Source organism: Aegilops tauschii, chromosome 6 (assembly GCF_002575655.3).
Source record: "Aegilops tauschii subsp. strangulata cultivar AL8/78 chromosome 6, Aet v6.0, whole genome shotgun sequence".
In the NCBI taxonomy this organism is placed as follows: domain Eukaryota; kingdom Viridiplantae; phylum Streptophyta; class Magnoliopsida; order Poales; family Poaceae; genus Aegilops; species Aegilops tauschii.
The window spans coordinates 461507562-461530560 of NC_053040.3; the positions used below are offsets into that span (position 1 = coordinate 461507562).

Here is a 22999-nt window from a genome sequence, read left to right on the forward strand (position 1 = left end):
CATCTGACTTAACACCTGTCGGGTTATCATCTGACTTAACACCTGCCGGGTTATCAGCTGACTTAACACCTGCCGCTTTACCGTCTCGTTTATCATCTGACTTAACTGTCAGCCGGTTTACCATCTGGTTTAACTGTCTATCTTAATTGTCTGCCTTAACGGTCTGCCGATTTACCATCTGCCGGTTTACCAAGTCCCAGCCAGCTTATAACTCCGGCCGGGTCATACCGTGGGGTATATCCCCGACATTGGCCTTGGTTATTCAGAACGTGTGCAGTGTATTGTGGGGAAGCTTAGCGCATTGGTGACTGTCTATATTATAGTTTTTGAACATGGGCTTCTTCCGCCGCAAGTTTGGCAAGCATGATCACGAGGCGGGATCGTCGCGCCCCCCAACCAACTTCACGTTGGCGCCGTGGGGGGTGGGGGTGACGCGACTGGTTGTACGTCCCCATGCACCGGGCACATTACCACTAGGAGCACCGTGTCCCACTGCCATGGCCGGACATGAACCCCCCACACCGCTGGCACCTCGACCCCAACCGCATTCCGATGCCGACGGTGCCGTAGTCCGAGCCACGTGCGGCCAAGATCCGCAACCGCCATGATCTCCTCTCGCCGGAGCAATGCCGCGACCCCGCCTATGTGCCAAACTTCCCGAGCTGGGATGTCTGGTTCGCCACGGAGCATGATGTGCACCGCTGTGGGGTCGTTGAGATGGATGTCTGTCCTCCACCACCGCCGGTGGTGTTGAAGGAGGAGGATACATACCGGGCGACCCTCAAGGCGACTTGATGCACAATAGAGGAGTCCGAGCACTCGGAGATGGCCATGTGGCCTGGCCTCGAGCAAGCATTGTAGGAGTCGGTAGCCGGCATACAGGCCTACGTACCGCCATCACCATAGCCACCGCCACCGTCCCCACTCGCGCCCACGCTCGTTCCCGAGACCATCTACATGTTCCCGAGACCATCTACATGTTTGCTCGTCCAAGTGGACGAGCTTGCTGCCCATCTACATGTTTGCGCCACCCGTTTGGCTAGGCGCGGCGGGGGATGGGGAGGAGCGACAACACCTCTATGAGTGGGACGGCGTGCGCTGGCGGTAGAGCGCGCCACGCAGGTGGAGCGCGACCTCGAGGCCAAGTGGCTCGAGGCGGAGCAGTAGATGGCGGCCCCGGGTGCTGCGCAGCAGAGGGCAGCGCTGGCGGCGTACCAGCAGGCCTTCCCCCGAGCGGGGGCGATGTCGTTTGTCAACCTAACCGTGGAGGCCGAGGACGGCGACGCCTAGAGCTGCAGGCTGCGGTGTTTTTTTAAAAAGTTTTTTTCTACATTTTAATTAAGTTTTATTATAAGCGGATTTTGGCCGGCGCGTTTGTCGGGATCCCGATCCTATGTCACACCGATCTAGCATGTAACACATCATATCACTTTGCGGCCTCACGCACGGTATCCCCATGGCTTCCATCTTACCTTGGCCGGGACCATTTGCGCCCTTTGGCTCACGTATATGATTATATCGCAAGCATCCATATGACATAGAACCCGGGTCGACATGACTAGTCGTAAATCTAAGGTGGCACAAATTTACAGGGACATGCATGAACGTATCGGTCTCGATTATCAACGTATGAACCCAAGTCGTAGCAAGCTACAAAGACTTAAATGAAAAACGCGTGACATTTCTCCGAAGGGACACACATAGAAACAAAGAAGGATACATGCCGGCTATTCCAATTGTTCTAGAGCAATAGCGAACTACTATGGCTCAGTGGAAGCACTAGGGAGCATTTTCTTATAAGAAAGGCTACTAAAAATAAACAACTAGGTGTCGAACCCCACACATAGTAATACACATTACACGTACTGGTCGCGACGTCTCTGCCTGCTAGTAGGTGTGTAAAGGGTGTTACAATCACGGACAAGAGGAGCATCGAGGCCGCCGACGTGTTGGATGGGTGTTGCAACCATGGGCTGGTGGAGCAAGGCGCCGATGTACAACTAGGAGGCTTGCTCCGGTGCACCCCCCTAACTCAATTTCCTAGGGGTATTCTTGACCCCCGCCAACTATTTTTTTCTCCGGCCCACCGCTGCCCATATCCAAGCCCCGTAGCCCATATCCAAGCCCCGTATAACCCGTATGACCCATACGTATGTATACGGTGACATCCCGAAAAAAAAGGATGACACGACCCCACGACCAGGTAGGACCTGCCGACGGCCGATCCATCAATCACGCAGCTCCATCATTCACGCAGCTCCTCCATCATTCTGGCGAGGTTCTGTAGGAATATCGGCGGCAGCGATCTTATCGCCGGTGATCTCGTCCGAGAGCGCGCGCGGCACTGTCGTCAACCTCCAGCGCTCGCAGGTACCGCATCCCGTTTCCCCACGTTTGTCTCGCTCGCGGCAGCATCAAACGAACTGCCGCTGTTTTCGTCGTAGTGGTTAACCTAGCGGGGCGGGCAACCTAGCTTTCTGGCGGTCCAGGCCATCGCAAATCTTGTTCTGGTAGTGCTGCTCGTCATGATATACACAGTGATCACGCAGGCTAAAGTGGGTTTCTTCTTTCTAGGGTTAACCTAGCGTCGGTTGCTGTCGGTTGTGTGCACGACGGCTCCGTTATTTGATGCGGCGGCTTACCTAGGTATCCGGCGATCCAAAGTAATCACGACTGGTGCCGTGGGCTAGGAATCCGGCGGCGCATGTTATCACGGGTAGCGCTGCTTCTCGCGATCCAAAGTGATCACGTACTGGATTCGTGGGACGTACCTTAACGCCGCTCGGTGTGGAGAGGGGGGAGGATCCATGGGCAATCAGAGGTCGTTGGCGTCGGTTGTGTGCACGATCTGAACGCCTTCGGTTGGGGCGCTCTCCGGTTGGTGTAGTTTATTTAACATCCGTGATCATGCGCTAGGTGTTGTATATGTTAGCATTGATAATGTTTGCACATGTGATGATACATATTAATTGTTGTAGGAAATGGCGGACGATGAGCTAACTGGTATGATGTATGACATGGAGTTTGGAGAACTGATGAAAGACTGGATAGAAAATTGGTCAGATGATGAAAATTCAGATCGTGGAGATAGGTCACAGAATGGGAACGTATTGGAAGATCTTAATGTGAGTGGCATTATCATGTTGTAATTTTTTTGTGGCATCCGACAATATTATATTTTGAACATTTATAGATGGATGAACATGATGATGGTCAGGAAAACATGGAGCATGATGATGGTGAGGAAAACAACTCGGAGATCTCGAATGAAGATTACATTAGTCAGGTATGGAAGTGGAAATTTTTGTTGGCATGCATGCAAATTGAATTAATCCTGGAATATTATATGATAAGTACTTATGTATTTGTGTTATATTTTTCAGCTCATTTCCGAATGTCATAATGCGTACGACTATTACGGTGAATTCGACGCAGAGACAGGCCTTGATGTCGAATCATTAGCTGCACCTGATTCTGGGGAGTCGCAATCGTCGGTCATCATGAGTGAGGTATGTATGTAATCAATGTTGTATGGAAGTAATGTTATACCATAGAAAACTGTTTTCATGGCTATGTTATGATTGTGTAGGTGACAGAAGTTGAGGGGAAAAAGAATGTCCAAGATACTGCTAGTGCAGATGATAAGAGGGATATGTTCATGCAGATAATACAAATGACTTTTACGTCTCACGAGGCTGCGTATGATTTCTACAACAGCTATGCTAGAGATAATGGTTTCAGCATTAGAAAGAATAGGGTCAGGTATAGCAAAACCGAGTCACGTCATATGCGTTATAGGCGGTTTGTTTGTTCCAGACAAGGAAAACGTGACAGCATGTTGCTCACCGAGGAAGGACACAGCCGTAGGCTCAGACCCCAGACACGCTGCCACTGTGAAACGCACCTGAACGTGAAGCTTGACCAAAAGCGTGGGGTTTGGTATGTTGATAGTTTTGAGGACAAGCATAGCCATATCTTGGCAGGACCGGACGAGGTACCTTTTCTTTGGTCCCACAGAAAAATCAAAGAGTACCAGAGAGCTGAGATACTGTCCATGGGAGCTGCAGGGATTAGAATTCACGACATGATGGATTCCTTCATCAGCAAACATGTATGGTATGGCGGTGTTGGTTTTACCAGGCGTGAAATATACAACCTTTGCGCCAGGGAGAAGAGGAAGCTGCTTTCAAAAGGTGATGCTGCCACAGTCATAGGCATCATGGTCAGTAGGAAACAGAGGGATCCTAGCTTCTTTTTCGAGTACAAGCTAGAAAAGGAAGGACATATGAATAGGATGTTCTGGTGTGACTCCCAGTCTCCTCATGACTATGAGGACTTCGGCGACGTGCTTGTATTTGATAGCACGTACAAGATGAACCGGTATGGTATGCCATTCATACCCTTTGTTGGTCTTAACAATCACCGGAAGACCACTGTTTTTACTTGTGCCATAGTTTCGGACGAGACCGAAGAGACATATGTGTGTCTGCTAGAGACTTTTTTGAGGTCCATGTGTCAAAAGATGCCGAAGAGTGTTATCACGGACGCCGACGCTGCGATGATCAAGGCAATTCGCCAAGTCTTGCCAGACGTGTGGCACCGTATATGTACGTGGCATATAGAAAAAAATATGAAGATTCACCTCAGTCACAAGTCCTTGAAGGAGTTCCGAACTCTTCTGTACTACAGCACGTCCACGGCCACGTTTGAGGAGAGATGGCACGCGTTTTCCAAAAGATGGCAGTCAGAAAAAACAGTAACATGGTTGAGACGGATGTATAAGAAGAGGAGACTGTGGGCCGCGGCTTTTCTGACAGAGGGTTTTTGGCTTGGCATGAAAAGCAACTAGAGGAGTGAAAGTCTAAACTCATGCCTTCACCTCCACCTAGACGGTGAAATGACCCTGGTGGATATGATTTTGCACTATGAGAATGCTGTTGTACGTATCCGTGAGAATGAGGCACGAGATGATTGCACGGCCTCACAGAGTTTACCGGTGCCAGTTACTAGCTCGAGGGAACTTGAGATAGCTGCTTCTCATGTCTTCACTCCAGCAAACTTCTATATGTTGCAAGTTGATCTTAGGAGAATTGGTGGCATGGAGATTGTAGAAATAAAGCTCGAAGACGGATCACAGCAGTACATCGTGGCCTGGAAGAATAACCGGAAGAGCCGTTTTTGGGTGGAGTACACTCCAGTAAATTCCGCAGAAACTATAAGGTGCAGCTGCAGAAGAATGATTCGAAAGGGTCTACCTTGCAAGCACATATTCCATGTACTGAAGTACTTGAATATATCTGAAATACCAAAGTGTTTAGTTCTTGTGCGGTTCACGAAAGACGCAAGGTTGGGACTGCCCGCCAGGCGCACAAGCGACCTGTTGGGATTTGGATGGACTGGAGCAGCTGAAAGAATGAAATATAGCCAGGTCAGTGTGTTGGCTTCAGAAGCTATGCATGCAGCATGCAAACACCCAGCTTTGTGGGATCAGTTACAGGAGAGTTTGAAGACCGTGATAGCTAAGAGCCATGAGTATGATCAGCTAAAGGATAATTTAAGTAAGAAAACGGCTGATCTTAGTACTTGTGCAATTGAATATGTAGACGATGGTGAAGGCAACATAGTTGAAGTTCATGATCCTATTAAAGTATCAACGAAAGGTGCAACTAAAGTAGATGAGAACCGCCCTATGTCGAAAAATGGCAGGCCACTTTCGTACGACGAGATCAGAATCAGGTGCGGCGCATGCAAATTGCTAGGGCACACTAAACGCAGCAAGAAATGCAAACTAAATAAGAAGTTTTTGTATGCATTGTAGGTTATAATTGTTTTTAACTTGTCATTCATTAATTTTTCCTGTTATCGTGTGCAGAAGCGTGGTGGGCGAAGAAGAGTAGAACAGTTGCTAAAGTTATGTTAGGATGAATCCAGTGATCTAATAGTGAGGTGTTTACAGTGTGTTACTGCATACATGATACATGATATATACTATTGCAAGAGGCCAGTACCTTGAGATAGTGCTTGTAGCATATATGGACTAAACAGGAGGCGGTCACTAGGGACTTTAATCATGGAAAATGGATAGCATTTTAGCCATTGTAATGATGGCATCTTTTGTGTTGTCCACTGTAGTTATATTATATTAGAAAACCAGACGATACCTGGCATGTTGTTGCAGGAATGTTTTGCAATATATTCATAGAGAAATGGTTACGTGTAACATGTATATGTTGTTGCGGGAATATTTTGTTTGCATGTTGTGGTGGACCTTTCTCCATACATGTTGAATGACGAGGTGGCAAACTTGCATGTTAAGAGAAATAGGTTAGTGGTGGCTAGTTGTTTAGATATAGAAGATGTAATTATGTGTGGTAATAATTAAATTTTTTTCACTCCTTTGGTTCACCACCATTTAGATATAGAAGATACCAGCTCACTTTGGTCTATAGTATAGACTTCGTACCAAAAACCCACCATTTTCCCCTCATAAAGAAAAGAAAAACCCACCATTTTATGGCTTGTAGTGTAACTCGGGCCGCTTGTCGCGATGACGTGGAGGGGGGGGTGACGGATGCCGTTAGACGGCGCGACACACGGCCGCTCCCGTTGCCGAGCCCATTTAACAATTTTTATTTTGATTACAACCGTTTAAATGGGCCACGCTGGCCACCTGGTCGGGGCGGTTCTTCCCTCGCGATCTCCACGCACGTTCTATCTATCCACTGCGACCGCCGCCGCCGCCGCCACCGATCCACGTCTTGCCGCCGGTCACGTTACGCCATGGTTTCGTGGAGCGACGAGTCGAGCTCTTCTTCGGATGGCGAATCCGTGACTAGCCTGCAGGTACGCTCCTACTATATAATCTCCAAATAGTGCTAGGCTTAGGGTTAGGGTTCTTCATTTCCGGTATTTAACACAGGGCGTTGATTTGTGCATTATCTCTGTTGTTTCGTTTAGCTTCCTACGACTATCCCTTGCTATGAATGGAGTGGCATTGCTCACGATCTGTCTTCTCGTTGTCTGCATCGAGAACCTTGTGTCAGGCTAGTTGCTTTTGATTCCTTGGACACTGGCAGACGTTTTCTTGCCTGTGGTCAGAAGGTATGTTGTTCCGTACTGTAAATATATGTTTACATTACCTCGTGCTCGAGTTACTTCGCGGTAATCCATTGTTCTGCCCAAAATTGCATACAATTTCAATTAATTTGTGCATTTACAAAGTCCGTATTTATGTTGTTTTTTTACGGTCTAATATTTGTTTTAGCACATAATAGCATATACTTGTAGTTAATTGATCCATATATATATATATATATATATATATATATATATATATATGTATATCATTGCATGTTGCATTTTGTGTTTATATGATTGAGACCATATTTTTAGTGCATTGCATGTAATTGTATTGCATTTGTGCATATATGATTGAGACCATATTTTTTCATACTGTAGGAAGAAGCGAAATGTAACTATGTGGAATGGGTAGACCCGGAGTGGTCAGTGGCTACGAAGTTCTGCCTGAGATTACTGTGGAGCATGTATGACGAGAAGCTGAGACAGAATATTAAGAATGCTGAAGAAAAATGCATGTTAATTGGAGAAAAGAGGAGGACGGAGGAAGAGCTGAGATATTTCAAAATGGACTTTGCTAAACTGGTGGCTGATAAGGAGGATGCTCTCTCGCAGTTGGGCAATGCAAGATTGTCACTTAGCGATCTCAAAGAGGAGCTGGAGAAGAATAAGATGGCAGGCCATGGTTGTGCCAATCTACATCAGGTCCTGAGGGTAAAGGCTGAGAAAGACCGGGACCGGGTGGTGCTAGAGAGAGACCAAGTGATGAGAGAGAGGGACCAGCTGAAGCAAGAGAAGAAAAAACTTGAGTATATTATTGCAGATTTTCTCAAACAGAAACATGGGTACGTTGATAAGATCAAGAAGCTGGAGGAGATTTGTGATGAATTTTAAGTATGTTTTGTGGTTTATTGTTGAACAGAATGATCAAGTCCTATCTGCATTGTGGCCAGTTGTAAGGTCTAAGTATATTATATTAACCAATAAATTATATCACTTTCGAAATAGTTTGCCCTTGTTTGACCTGCATCCTAATGCGGGTTCTCGACTAAGCACTGAAATTCTTTTGCTTCCACCGGAGCTCTAAATCGTACTGATCAAGGGGGCGAAATAGTAGTTGATCATGTGATTAATGGTGCTACTGATCCTGATCTTCATGATGCAGAAAAGAAAAAGGCTAACAAAAATGCAGCAAAAAAAACTGTGCAACGTGATTTCAAGCAACACATAACGCCAAGGGAGTCTGGCGCAAGACACGAGGAAGATCCACCTGCGGATGCCGATCCCGAGAGATCCAGCGGCAATCATGCGCACGGGATCCCAGGCGGATCTGCCTACTCCACCAATCGCAGGATCCACGGGTGGCCCGTCTGCGTCCGACACACGGGCTGTCTCCACCGAGCGGTCGGGCGGGACCAGACCTGGCGCGTCCCCCCGCGCCAACTGGCGCTCGTCAACTGGGTCGCCTGCGCGGGGACCGGATCTGTCGTTGTCTCGGGCGCGGGATCCCACACCGGATGGCACGATAGCCAAGGTTGATTCTCAGGCAAAAAAAGGAATTTATCAAAAAAAATCTTATTGTTGAATAATGCCAAATCAAATCAAAAAAATATGCAAAAGTAAAAAAGAAATGAATTACTCTTCCATGACAGAAAAGAATGAACACAGCAGCAAAAAACATTAAGGTAGAACAAATGATGGGAAGCAAAAATTTATTGGTACGAAACGTATAGTCTGACTGCATTACACATACACAAGTATGTGTGAGCGACCAAAAATCCACACAAAATCCATGGTATCGTGCTTATTACATGAATGATAGAAAATCAAAGTTGTCCATGCCAGGAAACGTGCTGACTTAAAACAAACGACTAAAACTAGAATCTTGAATCATGTATGATGTCTTCACGCCTTGCTTTTCTTTGCGATGTCGCGGATTTTGTTCTTCACACATTCGAGCGTGTTGGTAGGTGAGAGAACCAACTCGGCGACGAGACGCCTTCTCCTTGCATTAACCGTGCCCTGCAATTTTTACAACAAGGTTTAATGAATAGAAGTTGGTATTATACGACAATTGTACAAGTGTACGAACAGAGAGGACAAATTACCTGGGTAAAATCGGCGGTCCATCGATCCCCGTCCCAACGCTCCATAACTTCAATCACAAAAAGGCCACAAGAGTTCCTAATATATATGCAAACATTAGTCACCGTGCACACGAACATGTCTTTCGTAAGTAGAAAATGATGAACCATAACTCACCTGTCCTCTTGTAGTGGCATGTCGATCTGAGGTATGATATGCCACATAGTGACGTCTGGATATTTGCCAGGTGTAATACGGTTTGCCTCTTCCATATCAATTGCTATTGCTAGTCGCTATTTGAAAGAAAGTAGTAGTGAGAAACCATATAACATTTCATATGAAGAATGCTCAATGTTGGGGAGAGTACCAGTGCTTTCACAGTGTCGAGAGAGAACTCGAGAGGATAGAGCGAGTCAAAAACTCGGAATTCTTTCTTGAGGTTGTGCATCACCACGGTGATCCAGTGTGTATTGTCGACGTTCAACGGGATAAACGACTAAAATGTGGAACACATTTGTAATCAGATGCAATTATGCTTGTTGAAATGAGTGTTAATGAACTAGTAAGAACATATCGTACCTTATCATGGACGGTATACTCGTCCAGAACCCTATGTACTGCTCCAGCTCTGCTCAGCGCACTATCCATGTTGTATTTCGACGGTTTAGGGTTGTCTCGTGCCTTAGCACGATCAACAAGGTATTTGGACCTCGAGGCTGGACAGAGGTGCCGATCATGACCAACGCGTAGAGCCAAATGTGTCTGATAAGCATTGATAATCTGCGTAAAATAATAGAACATTTTATTTTCATAGGTGACACCTAGATTATGCACTTAAATAGCAGGACATGTTAATAGATCTTACGTCATCCACCAGCCATGTATGCTCAAGTACCGGTCGTATACTCTCCACTGTCATAGAGGTGCCACGTTCGTCGTAGTAAACTCTTTTTGTCATATTCTTCTCAGACCGAGCAGCTGCCTCCACAAACATAACAGCAGCATCGATGAGTTTCGGTGTCAAATCGTCCTTAACAGAGCCTTCCATGTCATTGTCACTAAACAGAGCTGCATGATAAATTACGAACGTCACGAACGGTGAGTACATGAAATGGTAGTAAATTAAGCACTAAGATAGCTACTAACGGTACCTCTAGTTGCGGTAGTGTTGCCGGATGGCTTAGTACCGCGAGCTCTTCGCTTGCCGGGCTTGTCAAGTTTAAAGGGCGATTCAAATTTCTTGGGAACAGTCCGTCAGCGCTTCCCGGATATAACATCGTCTTCTTTTGCGGTTGCTGCAGACTTTTTCCCCTTGCTCTTACCCACCATCCTGTTGATAGAACTTGCAGAAATGTCAATATCGGACGATTCTGCTCGAGGAGAATTACCTACAATCCAAGGGTTCTTCGGTATTGCACCGCACTCATCAGTAGGCTTCGTTGTCTTGTCAACATTTAACTTGGCAGGTGTTTTCTAGTTAACAAAGAAATAATGTGATAGGTTCAGTTAACGAAAATGAAGATGCATAATTGAGATAAATGAAGACAAATAAATGAAAACATACTTCCTCATCATCGTTGTTCTGGTTTACAACAGGCTCGTCAGGCTGTGTCAAATCAATCAGCGGCTCTATACCGTCAGAGTCATCCTTGTACACGAATTCTTTTTTTTCTGGCGGACCATTCTCAAAGGAATCCACTTCTAGGTCGGCATCATTGTTGCCGGAAGCCGCAGCAGCCGCTGGCTTGTACATCACACCATTTTGGTTCAACTTCTCTAACAATCTCTGCATTACATAAAAAATATTAATTAATGTCGGCACGGTTTTGCAACTTCAAAAATGTTGTGAACATAGAATTAAGGGTGTGTCACCTCGGCTACTTGTTCCGGTATTTCCTTCATTTGGCTGCGTATGTAATCCATACACCGCTTCATGATGAGGTTCATCATCTCGTCCGCGTTTGAGGCTAACTTGGACTTCTTTGCCGCACCAACGGCGGGCTTCATTTTTGGCTTTTCTGGTTCGGGTACTTTGCGCTCCTGCGCCCTATACTCCTTGGTTATGTTGTCTTCAATCTGCATGTGAAATACAAATATATGTTATCAATAAAAATATTAATACAACTAATTATGTTATATAAAAGATTTAAGAAGTACCCAACGTAATGAATTACCTTGATGTTACCACGGCCACGGCCGTGGTCATAATCAAACTTGTCTCTCCTTGAGGCTGCAGCTTCAGTCCAATTCCTCATTAGAGGTTCCATGGACAAGCTAGGATTGAATGCGCATTCACCTTCCAGAGGCTGAACCTTCTCCCAGTACAGGTACTGCATGAATATGAAAAATTACAATTAGTACTATACAGCAGGTAAATTAGCAATCATAATTTTTTTTGCAATGGTACAAGTCTGAAAGGTGTACCTGCAGGAGAGCTAAGTTCCCTCTCGGCCATTGGCGGAGGTGTTTGCCTTTCCTCATGTTGCGAAGGCAGTCCAGCAGAACCCGGAGGGTGAATGCATTCCAATTAATCTTGGATATACGCTTCACATCGTCCACCAATGCGTAATATTTCTTTGGTACAGTCTTGCTTGACATGGGAGCAAGAACTATTCCAAGCAACACGAGGACAACTCTCCGAAGGAAATCGTCGTCGGCAGATTTATTTTTTGTGATGTCCACAATCAGATCATCGATGACTATGTTACCTGTGGTCTTGCTCAGGAATTGAGGCGGCACTCGATCTTTAACATCCTCACCTTCCTCACCGAGAATACCTTCTGCCGACAGTCTGTGGTTCTCCAAGGCCAAGATGCACTCAACATCCACGGCACCGAGAGACACTTCGCCAACCAACTCTTGTACAATGAATCTGCCCTTGCTAGGATCAAAAATCTCAACCATGTACCGGATCAACAGTGTACGCATCTTCAGCGAAGGTATCTAAAGCATGCTACGGAGTGGTGTTTCGGCAAGTGCGGCCCGTTGACCGGAAGATAGACTGGCAATAAGTTTGCACCATTTTTCAACGGCGCAAACAATTTCTCCGTTGAGTTCATCCATCCTGTTAAAAAATATACTTGGTTATAGTACCATAAATTATGTAATCAACTTTTTTCCTAACATATTGTTGCATAAAACATAATAATGGAATACACTATCCCACAGTAGATAGAAAACTATACAACATAATTTATTCATACTGAAACATTCAGCAGAGACACGTGCAGCACATAAAATGACAGTTTAACAAGTACTTATTTAACCAATTAGTTTCATAATAAAAAGCAACATAATTTATCTAATCATTTATTTTCATATGGTACTGTACAAATAGATATAAGAATCGGTGACAGTGCCTAATTAACAGTAAATCGAAAAGAAAAAAACGAAATTATGCATACTGGAACATGCATCAAACAAACGTGCAACACATACAATATTAGTCGGCGTCTCATAGTTGCAACATGCATGTCTTAGGGCATTGCTATAACTTAAAGTGACTATGCTATAACTAACACTGATTAAAAATTGTTGTTTATTCATCAATCCAACCTACAAGTGAAAGACAACAAACAACATGCAGAAACTAATTTGCAATCGTAGGGCTATCTAATCTAATACACGCACAAACAAATCTAGTGTCATAGGCCTATCTAATCTAATACACGCACAAACAAAAAACATCTACTCCAACAGATGTAATGCGAAGATTATGCGCTAATTAATCTTAGTCCTATCGAATCTAACACACGCACAAAGAAAAGCATCATGGATGCGGTACGGTTGCCAACATACTGGATCGCTCGATGAAGATGGAAGTTGTCGGCGTTGTAACGTGGACGCAGTTCGTCCACGACGGCCAGCACGCGCTGACGATCTGGATGTTCTCGACGATCTTGCTGGGGTTGGGCCGATGCTAGGGACGCAGCTGTCGTCGACTCGGTGGTAGGAGCCGTCGTAGACGACATGAAAGACGATGCCGAGACTATATAGGAGGAGGAGGATCTCCTAGGTCGTCGTAACCACGAGGGAAAGAACGCCCGTGATCTTTGCCTTCCTTGGTTGAGGAGAGGCAGTACGTGCTCCTAAATTAAAGGGATAGGCTTCCCATGCTCGAGTTTTTTTTGTAGATTCCGATCCGGGAATTGTGTAACAAATCGCAGCTGCTCCTCTCTTTGAGCGATGAGGGGCTCGTTTCATGTACTTTTTTCTTTTCTTTTTCATATTAGAAAATTTTGATATCAAATAATTATTTCAACTCAACCAAATGGCCCCAAAAAAATTTCACACAATGGGATGACCATGGACATCATGCATGCCAATTCTCATCGATTTCCGACACTCGATGCATTTACTAGGATTTTGCCGGCGAAAAGAACCCGAAACGCTGCCCGGACGTGACGCAACGTTCGAGGTGTCAGGATGGCTCACATGTTGCATGGGGGCCTACATTGGGCATCCTCACATTGTGCCAAAGTTTGGTGTCATTTTATGCAGGCCAGCACATAGCACATGTGCAATCACCATCATTCGGGTCTGCCGGAGGGGGAGCCCGAAGGACGTTGTTTTTCTGGACTCAACCAAATGGCCCCAAATTGTTTTCACACAATGGGATGACCATGGACATCATGCATGCCAATTCTCATCGATTTCCGACACTCGATGCATTTACTAGGATTTTGCCGGCGAAAAGAACCCGAAACGCTGCCTGGACGTGACGCAATGTTCGTTCGGTGTCCGGAATGGCCCATATGTTGCATGGGGGCCTACATTGGGCATCCACACATGGTGCCAAACTTTGGTGTCATTTCATGCAGGCCAGCACATAGCACATGTGCAATCACCATCATTCGGGTCTGCCGGAGGGGGAGCCCGAAGGACGTTGTTTTTCTATAGTCAACCAAATGGAATTTTGAAAATAGAATGAAAATTGTATTTAAGAAGTGAAACACAAGACAACATACATTCATGGAATTTTGATTTTTATAACTATAATAAGAAATAAAATACAAAACATATACTTCAATTTTAAAACTCTAAGAAGAAATAACACAGAAAAAAATATTTGATATACCTTTTTTGAAATAGAAAAGAGAAAAGATATATTATAATAAAGATGAAACATATTATATTGCATTTTTTGAATTTTAATAGTGTGAGAATAACTGAAAGAGTAAAAATATATTAGATTTTAAATTATTCTACATATAAAAAGAAAATAAATATTTGATTGAATAAGTGAAATATAAGACATTAATTTTTTGTACACATTGAATAAGTGAAATATAACACATTGAAGTAGCTCGGGTTTAAATGTGGTAATAATCTGCGCGCGGGTGAGGCTGGCGTGGGACGGCCCACCCGAATTAGGCCCAAGCGAGCGTCGCGCCGGGCACATCTTAGCGGTGCTGGGAGTTTAGTCCCACCTCGCCAAGCGAGGGGAGCTCGCACCGGTCTATATACCGGGCTGAGCTTCCCTTTTCAAGTTCCTTTCTAAAGCGGGCAGCACATTGCCTAACCCTGTCCGTCCCTGCCCAGTGGGGCCTACTAGCTGCCTATTATCACAATCTGGCGGGCCTGCATCCTGGCCCATTAAATGATTGGGTTGCTAGTCGTATGCTGGCCGTTGAATTGTGTAGTATGCAGCTAGTAGGCTGGCTTTTTTTGTCATATTTCACTTTTTGCATTTGTCACCATTATTTGTTGTTCTTCAAATCACCTCATAAAAGAATATAACACAACAATTTTCGCACATTCATGAATTTTCTAACTGTCAGAACAAATAATACAGAAAAATATATATGTGATTCAAAATTATTTCAAAGATAAAACTAAAAAGAAATATTTTAATTAACAAGTGAAATGAAAGAGAATGTATTATCTTGCATAATTTGAATTGTAAAACTGTCGGAATTAATGAAAGAGGAAAAATAGGTTTGATTTTCAAATATTTGAAATATATATAAGAAATGAAATACGTAAACATCATGGCAATGCACACATTTCCATTGCAACCAGTAATTTAGGCTAACTAGGATTGTTTTCAAACACAAATGTGAGATTATGATAACCTTGCAGGGTTAAGCTATGTATTTGAATCTAGAACCAAATTAACGCAACCTTAGAGTTGAAGAACTGGCTGATCCATATATCAATAATAATGCTCTATTTTCACTTCAAGCCAGCATAAACCTATATAACCAAAAGTCACCATGGCCTGCAGTCTACCTAACCCATCATCCTAGGCTTACAAAGTTCATGAGCAGCGCAAAATAACAGCAACAACTACTAAAACATCGCAACAAAGTAAAGGCCACATCTTCAGCAGGAAGTAGAGTCTTCTTTTTTATCCTTCTAGTCTTGCCACGTTGATTCTCCACCCCTGCTTCGTTGTGTATACTTCACTTGCTACTCCCTCTAGCAGTCTTGCTCCCACCTCCAGCACCTTTTTTGTGGCTCCTTTGTCTGCAAAATAGATCAATCAACAATCCAATGGCTCATTAGTTTGATTATAGAGAAAGTAGAAATTGGATTATTTTTGAAAATAAAAGGATAACATATGCATTACATTAACAACTGCATTACATAACTTAACAGTTTGAACACATCACATTTGCACTACATAAACTTCATCAGTACATAACTTAACACTTACTGCAGTTCTCTGGGTTTGGTAGCATGGTACTATATGAACCAACGTATTAAAAACTACAGTATTCTTGCGTATACATATGAGATCACATGGTTTGACTAAAACAGAGATTTTTGGAGTATTCACAATAGATACAACTGTTTGGTATGCTGTAAATTGTGCTGCCTAGCCATTGCATTTAAGCACTCACAAACTCTGTTTTTTTAAAGAGGCTACATTTTTCCTGCAGAGAAATAACTATAGTTTTCCCAATACTACAGTACTAAAATCACATTTATTAGGGGCAACCAAACAGCTCACTGTAAATAAAACTAACATAATCTCAAATACTGAAGTATTCTCAAAGAACTTAGAACATAGTATGCTATCAAACGGGTCCAAACTGACTCACACAGATAGACTAACTGAAGACACTGACATGCCATCACTCTGTTTTCTTGTCCTTCAACTTGTTGATGCGCTCTGAGTGACGAATGCCCATACGGATGTAGGTCTTCGCTTCAATCGGCATGGTCCTGTCTCCGAGCTGCGGGATCCCTGGACCCACAATCTGCACGTCCGCCGTCTGCTCCTGGACAACATCATCCTGCTCCTCCTCTCCAGCACTGTCGTCCAGCAGCACAACCTCCTCTTCCCCGCTCTCATCCTTGCTCTGCTCCACATCTTCGCTATCACTCTCATCCTCGCCATGCTCCACATCTTCACTATCACTGTCATCCTTGCTCTGCTCCACATCACTGTCAGAGTGAACATTGGACTGATCAACCGGAGCAGGCACCGTGAGCAACACTCCGACAAGATCTGGCACTGGAATAGGAGGGGCACGGCGGCGGGAGCGGTACATGTACCACCTCGCACGCTGACGCGGATCCAGGGAGTTCTCCGCTTCGTTCATAGCCTAGAGGAAAACCTGGACTGGAACAACTCCTCGAGCAGGACCAAACAACGATTTCTTCTCATTGCCCGTAAGCACTTTGATGAGACCCCTACCATGGTCGATGAACATCTGCAAGCTGGGAAACTAGCTGCAGATCTCCTCCACATTCGCCCTCTTCTCCAGATCGCCCTGACAGAACTTCCCAACTGCCTCCTCCCACTTTTCTTGAGCGCGGCGGCAATCACTTGCCGATCGCGACCTCCTTCCCTTCTTGGCCCCCATCGCCGGCGACGCCAGATGTGAGATTTGAGCTCACGGAGTGAATGGGGAACAGAAGCAAAGACCTAGGGTTCGTATCTGCCAGATGAAAAGGGGAATTTTTTTCCCTCTCCAGCTGATAACCACGTGTGAGGCCAGCCTGGTACGGCCCACCCAAATTAGGCCCAAATCAAAGCCGCGGCGGGCACTGTCTCGGGGTGGTGGGAATTTAGTCCCACCTCGCCAATGGAGAGGAGCTCGCACCGGTTTATAAACCCACCTGAGCTAATCATCTCAAGTTCCTATCTAAAGCAGGCAGCTCATTGCCTAACCAGTCTCTCTCTGCCCCATTGGGCCTACCGGCAACTTATATACATTCACCGCGGGCCTGCATCCTGGCCCAATGGGTTACTAGTCGTATGCAGGCCGTGAGGTTTCATATAAATGTTGTTGGTAGGCTGGCATTTTTTTATTATTTATTTAATTTTTTTTGCATATGTCACATGTCTAATTTTTTGCATATGTCACATGTCAAAATTTGCAAACAAGTTTGAATCATTAAATTTTCAAATTTTAAATTAAATATAAATTTTAAAAATATTTGGACCAAACATTTCCACCATGTGAGGATACCCAAAGTAAATTTTTTAATTTGTATTCAATTTTTTTGCATATGTCAAATGTCTAATTTTGCATACAAGTTTTAAACAAAATATGTCACATGTCTAATTTTTTGCATATGTCACATGTCAAATTTTGCACACATGTCAGGACCACCTCGAAATCACCTCAAATTTGGCACACATGATATCTTGCACAAACAAAGCTTGGTTTCCAAGGTTTTAAATATTTTCTAATTTTTTTTGAATTTATAATGACCTCTAGACTGACTGGTCAAGAGACCAAATGGCCCCTCCGGAATGCGATGATTTTTTCGACCACCTCCATATCACCTCAATTTTAGCACACATGATCTCTTGCACAAACAAAGCTAGTTTTCCAAGGTTTTAATTTTTTTTGAATTTTTTATTAATTTATAAGGCCCTCTAGACTGACTGGTCAAACCATCGGTCTATACCTCAAGGGGGCATTGTAAAGTATTATTTTTCCAAATTTTCTTTCATAGCCATGTTTGGCACATGTGGGTCACCATGTAAAAGAAAATTTGGGTGATTTGGAGGTGGTGGAAAAAATCACGTATGTTCAAAAACTGGCTTAAGTTACACCAAATGGCCCCTCCGGAATGCGATGATTTTCTCGACCACCTCCAAATCACCTCAATTTTTGCACACATGATCTCTTGCACAAACAAAGCTAGTTTTCCAAGGTATTAATTTTTTTTTGAATTTTTTATTAATTTATAATGCCCTCTAGACTGACTGGTCAAACCATCGGTCTATACCTCAAGGGGGCATTGTAAAGTATTATTTTTCCAAATTTTCTTTCATAGCCATGTTTGGCACATGTGGGTCACCATGTACAAGAAAATTTGGGTGATTTGGAGGTGGTGGAAAGAATCACGTATGTTCAAAAACTGGCTTCAGTTAAAGACCAAATGGCCCCTCCGGAATGCGATGATTTTTTCGACCACCTCCAAATCACCTCAATTTTGGCACACATGATCTCTTGCACAAACAAAGCTAGTTTTCCAAGGTATTGATTTTTTTTTATTTTTTATTAATTTATAATGCCCTCTAGACTGACTGGTCAAAACATCGGTCTATACCTCAAGGGGGCGTTGTAAAGTATTATTTTTTCAAATTTTCTTTCATAGCCATGTTTGGCACATGTGGGTCACCATGTACAAGAAAATTTGGGTGATTTGGAGGTGGTGGAGAAAATCACGTATGTTCAAAAACTGGCTTGACCAAATGGCCCCTCCGGAATGCGATGATTTTTTCGACCACCTCCAAATCACCTCAAATTTGGCACACATGATATCTTGCAAAAACAAAGCTTGGTTTCCAAGGTTTTCAATTTTTTCTAATTTTTCTGAATTTATAATGACCTCTAGACTGACTGGTCAAAACATCGGTCTATACCTCAAGGGGGCATTGTAAAGTATTGTTTTCCAAATTTTCTTTCATAGGCATGATTGGCACATGTGGGTCACCATGTTCAAGAAATTTTGTGTGATTTGGAGGTGATGGGAAAAATCACATTTGTTCAAAAACTGGCTTAAGTTAGACCAAATGGCCCCTCCGGAATGCGGTCATTTTTTCAACCACCTCCAAATCACCTCAACTTTGGCACACATGATCTCTTGCACAAACAAAGGTAGGTTTCCAAGGTTTTATATTTTTTGAATTGTTTATTAATTTATAATGCCCTCCAGACTGACTGGTCAAAACATCGGTCTATACCTCAGGGGGGCATTGTAAAATATTCTTTTTCCAAATTTTATTTCATAGGCATGTTTGGCACATGTGGGTCACCATGTGCAAGAAAATTTGGGTGATTTTGAGGTGGTGGGAAAACCACATTTGTTCAAAAACTGGCTTAAGTTAGACCAAATGGCCCCTCCGGAATGCGGTCATTTTCTCGACCACCTCCAAATCACCTCAATTTTGGCACACATGATATCTTGCACAAACAAAGCTAGGTTTTCAAGGTTTTATATTTTTTTGAAATTTTTATTAATTTATAATGCCCTCTAGACTGGCTGGTCAAAACATCGGTCTATACCTCAGGGGGGCATTGTAAAATATTCTTTTTCCAAAATTTCTTTGAAATTTCTAATGCCCTCTTATATTTGTTTATAATGCCTTCTTGTATTTTCTTTGAAATTTATAATGCCCACTTATATTTTCTTTCTATTTTTTGAGTTTTTTTAATTTATAATGCCCTCTTATATTTGTTTATTTTTTAGTGCCCTCTTATATTTGTTTATTTTTTAATGCCCTCTTATTTTTTTTGAATTTTTTTTATTTATAAAGTTAGGTTTCCAAGATGGCTAGGCTGGCCCATGCTTTTCCTTTTGTTTATTTTTTTTCCTTTTCCTTCAGTTTACATAAAAATTACCTGAGCACTCAAAAAATAACATAAAAATTACATGACCCCTCAAATAATAACATACCAAAAATTCAAAAGGTATTTTTATCAAACACATCTTTTTGAATATTTATATTTTCTTTTCTTATAAATAAGTGACATTTTCAAAATTCTAATAAGTAGGGTAATATAACTTTATTAAAAAATAAAGTAGATCTTATTTCAAATTCCTTTTTTTGCACACATTATTTTGAACTAGTATTACATTACTCTTCTAAATTTACATTTAATTCCTTCACACTTTGATGATGGAATATTTGCTCTGTTATTGCAACATTGGTTCAAATGATGGAACATTTGATCTTTTTGCTTATTCAAATTATGCATTGATGGAATGTGTGAGGATGAACAATTATCAGTAACTTTACGAAACCCCATGTACTATAATTCATGACAGCCAATTTGGAACATTGCCAGATTCAATATTTGGTATAATTGGCACATGCGCACAGCATGTTGCACTTGCCCACAGCATAGACAAGTGTTGCAGCATTTCTGAAGCAACACTGAAGCGCCATTTGTGATCAATGCACCATCGAAACAACAAGTAAACATGAAGGAAGCATTCACCACCAATAAAGTTAAGGCCACACATATATAGATAGCATTCTAGGTTACCACCACAGGTACCAGGCAGTTCACAACAGATCCAATTCAGGCACACAATACATTACATTAATAGAGGTAGTTTCCAACCAGTACAGACCCAGATGCTGCTTTCCAAAAGTAAAACATCATCAAATATATTAATGATGAGTACGGCTTCCAGCTTCTGATGATCAGCATGATGTAGGACTAGAGGTTAGGGTTTCTCAGGACCTTCAGGAGGGCAGAATGCTCAGCCCTGATCTTGTACTCATCACTGGAGATCGATGTAGCCCGGCAATGTTCCATCAGATGCTCCAATAACCCAGACCTGGGCTTGGGCTTGCTGCAGAAGGGGCAGCGGTACTTTTCCGTCCTCCAGTTGTGGTACATACCAGGTCCTTGGTCCTTGATCTTCAACACCACCTTCTCTTCAAACGACTCGACGTTCCCCTCGACCACATCATCTCCAGATTCATACTGCACACATTAATGACTGACATTAATACATTATGCATTCAAATACTATAAACACGTAATACTAACTCAATGCACAAATAACATTTCAACTAGGCCTTACCTCATACGGCTCATCTTCATCAGAGTCATATGGGTAGAACCCAGTCTTGTCCCACTTCCTCTTGTTGCCCACAAGATCCTCTTCCTCCTGCTATATTGTCAAACAAGCACATCAATTACAATGAATTGAATTGCAGTTCAAAGAATGTCATTACAGACAAAATTGTGAATGTCAACCACATTGGTATGTTGCAAGTGACCAAATGCTTTCCTTATAAATACAGAATCTAAGCAATCAATCAACAGACAAATGCTTTCCTTCATAAATGCTAATGAAAATCCAAGTTGGATTCTTGACATTCCCTGGATTAACCCAACACTTTTCTTTTGAGGGAATCCCCCCCGCCCACTACTTAATGGAAACATATAGTATATTTTTTTGCTAGGATCCTGCCTTGGAATGTTTACTTCATAGTTATACAATGGTGACATCCTAGCGGCATATTTTTGTAATTCATCATAAGTATTTGCACAAGAGGAAAACCTCTAGCCAGGTTAATTTTATGAGGCTGGACAATAGGCCTGCCTACAACATTTGGTTTATAAAATTTTGGGCAAGGACAATATTTCAAGGCCATGTTACTGTTTTTGAGGCCACCCTTCTGCAATTGTAAAGTGGGTTATCTCTTAGTCCCCTAAATGTAAAATTACATCCATTGCTACTAATTACAGAAGCCAACTACAAATTTTAATATGCACAAATTACTGTTTTTGGGATAATGCAGCAAAGCTCCTACACATATTAACATAATGAAGTAGTTAATTAAGTACAACTTCAACTATAAATTCATACATCTCCAACAAACATCTAAAATTTCATTACTTACCTAAACAACAACAAATTATACTATAGATGAATCTTGTATCATCTAAACCAATTCATTGGCACATCAAAATTAATGCATTCCAAATCAAATATGTTTCCATCCAGTATCATTGAACCACAGATCAAATCAAATAATCATATATGTCTGCAGCATTGAACTACAGATCTAATAATCATATGACGTCTATCTGACCTTAAATTCCCCCTTAAAAAAAGGTATTCAACCTCATACTAATTAAAATCTAACAAGCAAAAATTCCACTACTAACCACTGAAAAACCCCAAGGTGCTTTTATCTCTGAAGCAACGGCATTGGAGAGGATGTTCAATGCTGTAAATATCTCTGAAGCAACGGCAAAATTCCACTACTAACCCAAACTAAATAAGCATAGACCGCCCCTTCCCCACTCCTTCAGAAGCCCCAATCCAACACAAACAAATCCAGCCCTTGAGAAGCTCTTTTTGATTAACATGACAACACCCATTACATCAGCACATCCTTCACTATATTTACAACCAAACTAATGCACCATCTAATCACCTCAGGTAGACATTTTCCAAAAACACAAGGACATGCACAACCCATCTCATAGCCTCTGCCTGACAGGCATCAATCAAGCATCAAAGAACTGAAACTATGACAACATGCATCAATCAAGCATCTAAGAATTGCAACTATGACATGCATAATCCCTAGAACTAAGCATTCATTTAATTAATCATCAAGCCAAAGAACTAAAGCAGGCACCAACCCAAACCAATAGAGAAGTATATATTTGACTAATCCATCGTCTAATCCTCAAGCCAGACACCTAAAGAATTGCAAAAATTCCACTACTAATCTAATAAGCATCTGAAAAAACCCCATCCCTCAATCCGGCTACTTCTAACCTAATCTAATAATCATATGAGGTCCACCATTCTTGCACGAATCAAATACACAAAAACCCTAATGCAGAGAAAACCCTACATCCAACAAATCTAACCAAAAAACCTTCTGGCCACA

General features: G+C 42.7%; 1 protein-coding gene across 1 annotated transcript; it reads right to left on the reverse strand.

The window, feature by feature from the left end:
* Window positions 1-8982: 8982 nt before the first annotated feature.
* LOC109773994 (uncharacterized) lies at window positions 8983-12066 on the reverse strand. The gene is made up of 11 exons (XM_073502175.1): window positions 11587-12066; window positions 11337-11492; window positions 11035-11238; window positions 10727-10948; window positions 10551-10635; window positions 10058-10230; window positions 9742-9942; window positions 9530-9658; window positions 9340-9455; window positions 9186-9261; window positions 8983-9099 (listed from the first exon to the last, which is right to left on the reverse strand). Exons 1-11 carry the CDS (start codon window positions 12064-12066, stop codon window positions 8983-8985), a joined length of 1959 nt encoding a protein of 652 aa, XP_073358276.1.
* Window positions 12067-22999: the final 10933 nt, after the last annotated feature.

Coding starts and splice junctions, on each gene's coding strand:
- LOC109773994 (XM_073502175.1), bottom strand. CDS start 12,066: ATGGTTGAGATTTTTGATCCTAGCAAGGGCAGATTCATTGTACAAGAG. Junction 11,239..11,336: donor GTGGCCGTGGTAACATCAAG/GTAATTCATTAC, acceptor TTTCACATGCAG/ATTGAAGACAACATAACCAA. Junction 9,943..10,057: donor CAGTGGAGAGTATACGACCG/GTACTTGAGCAT, acceptor TATTTTACGCAG/ATTATCAATGCTTATCAGAC.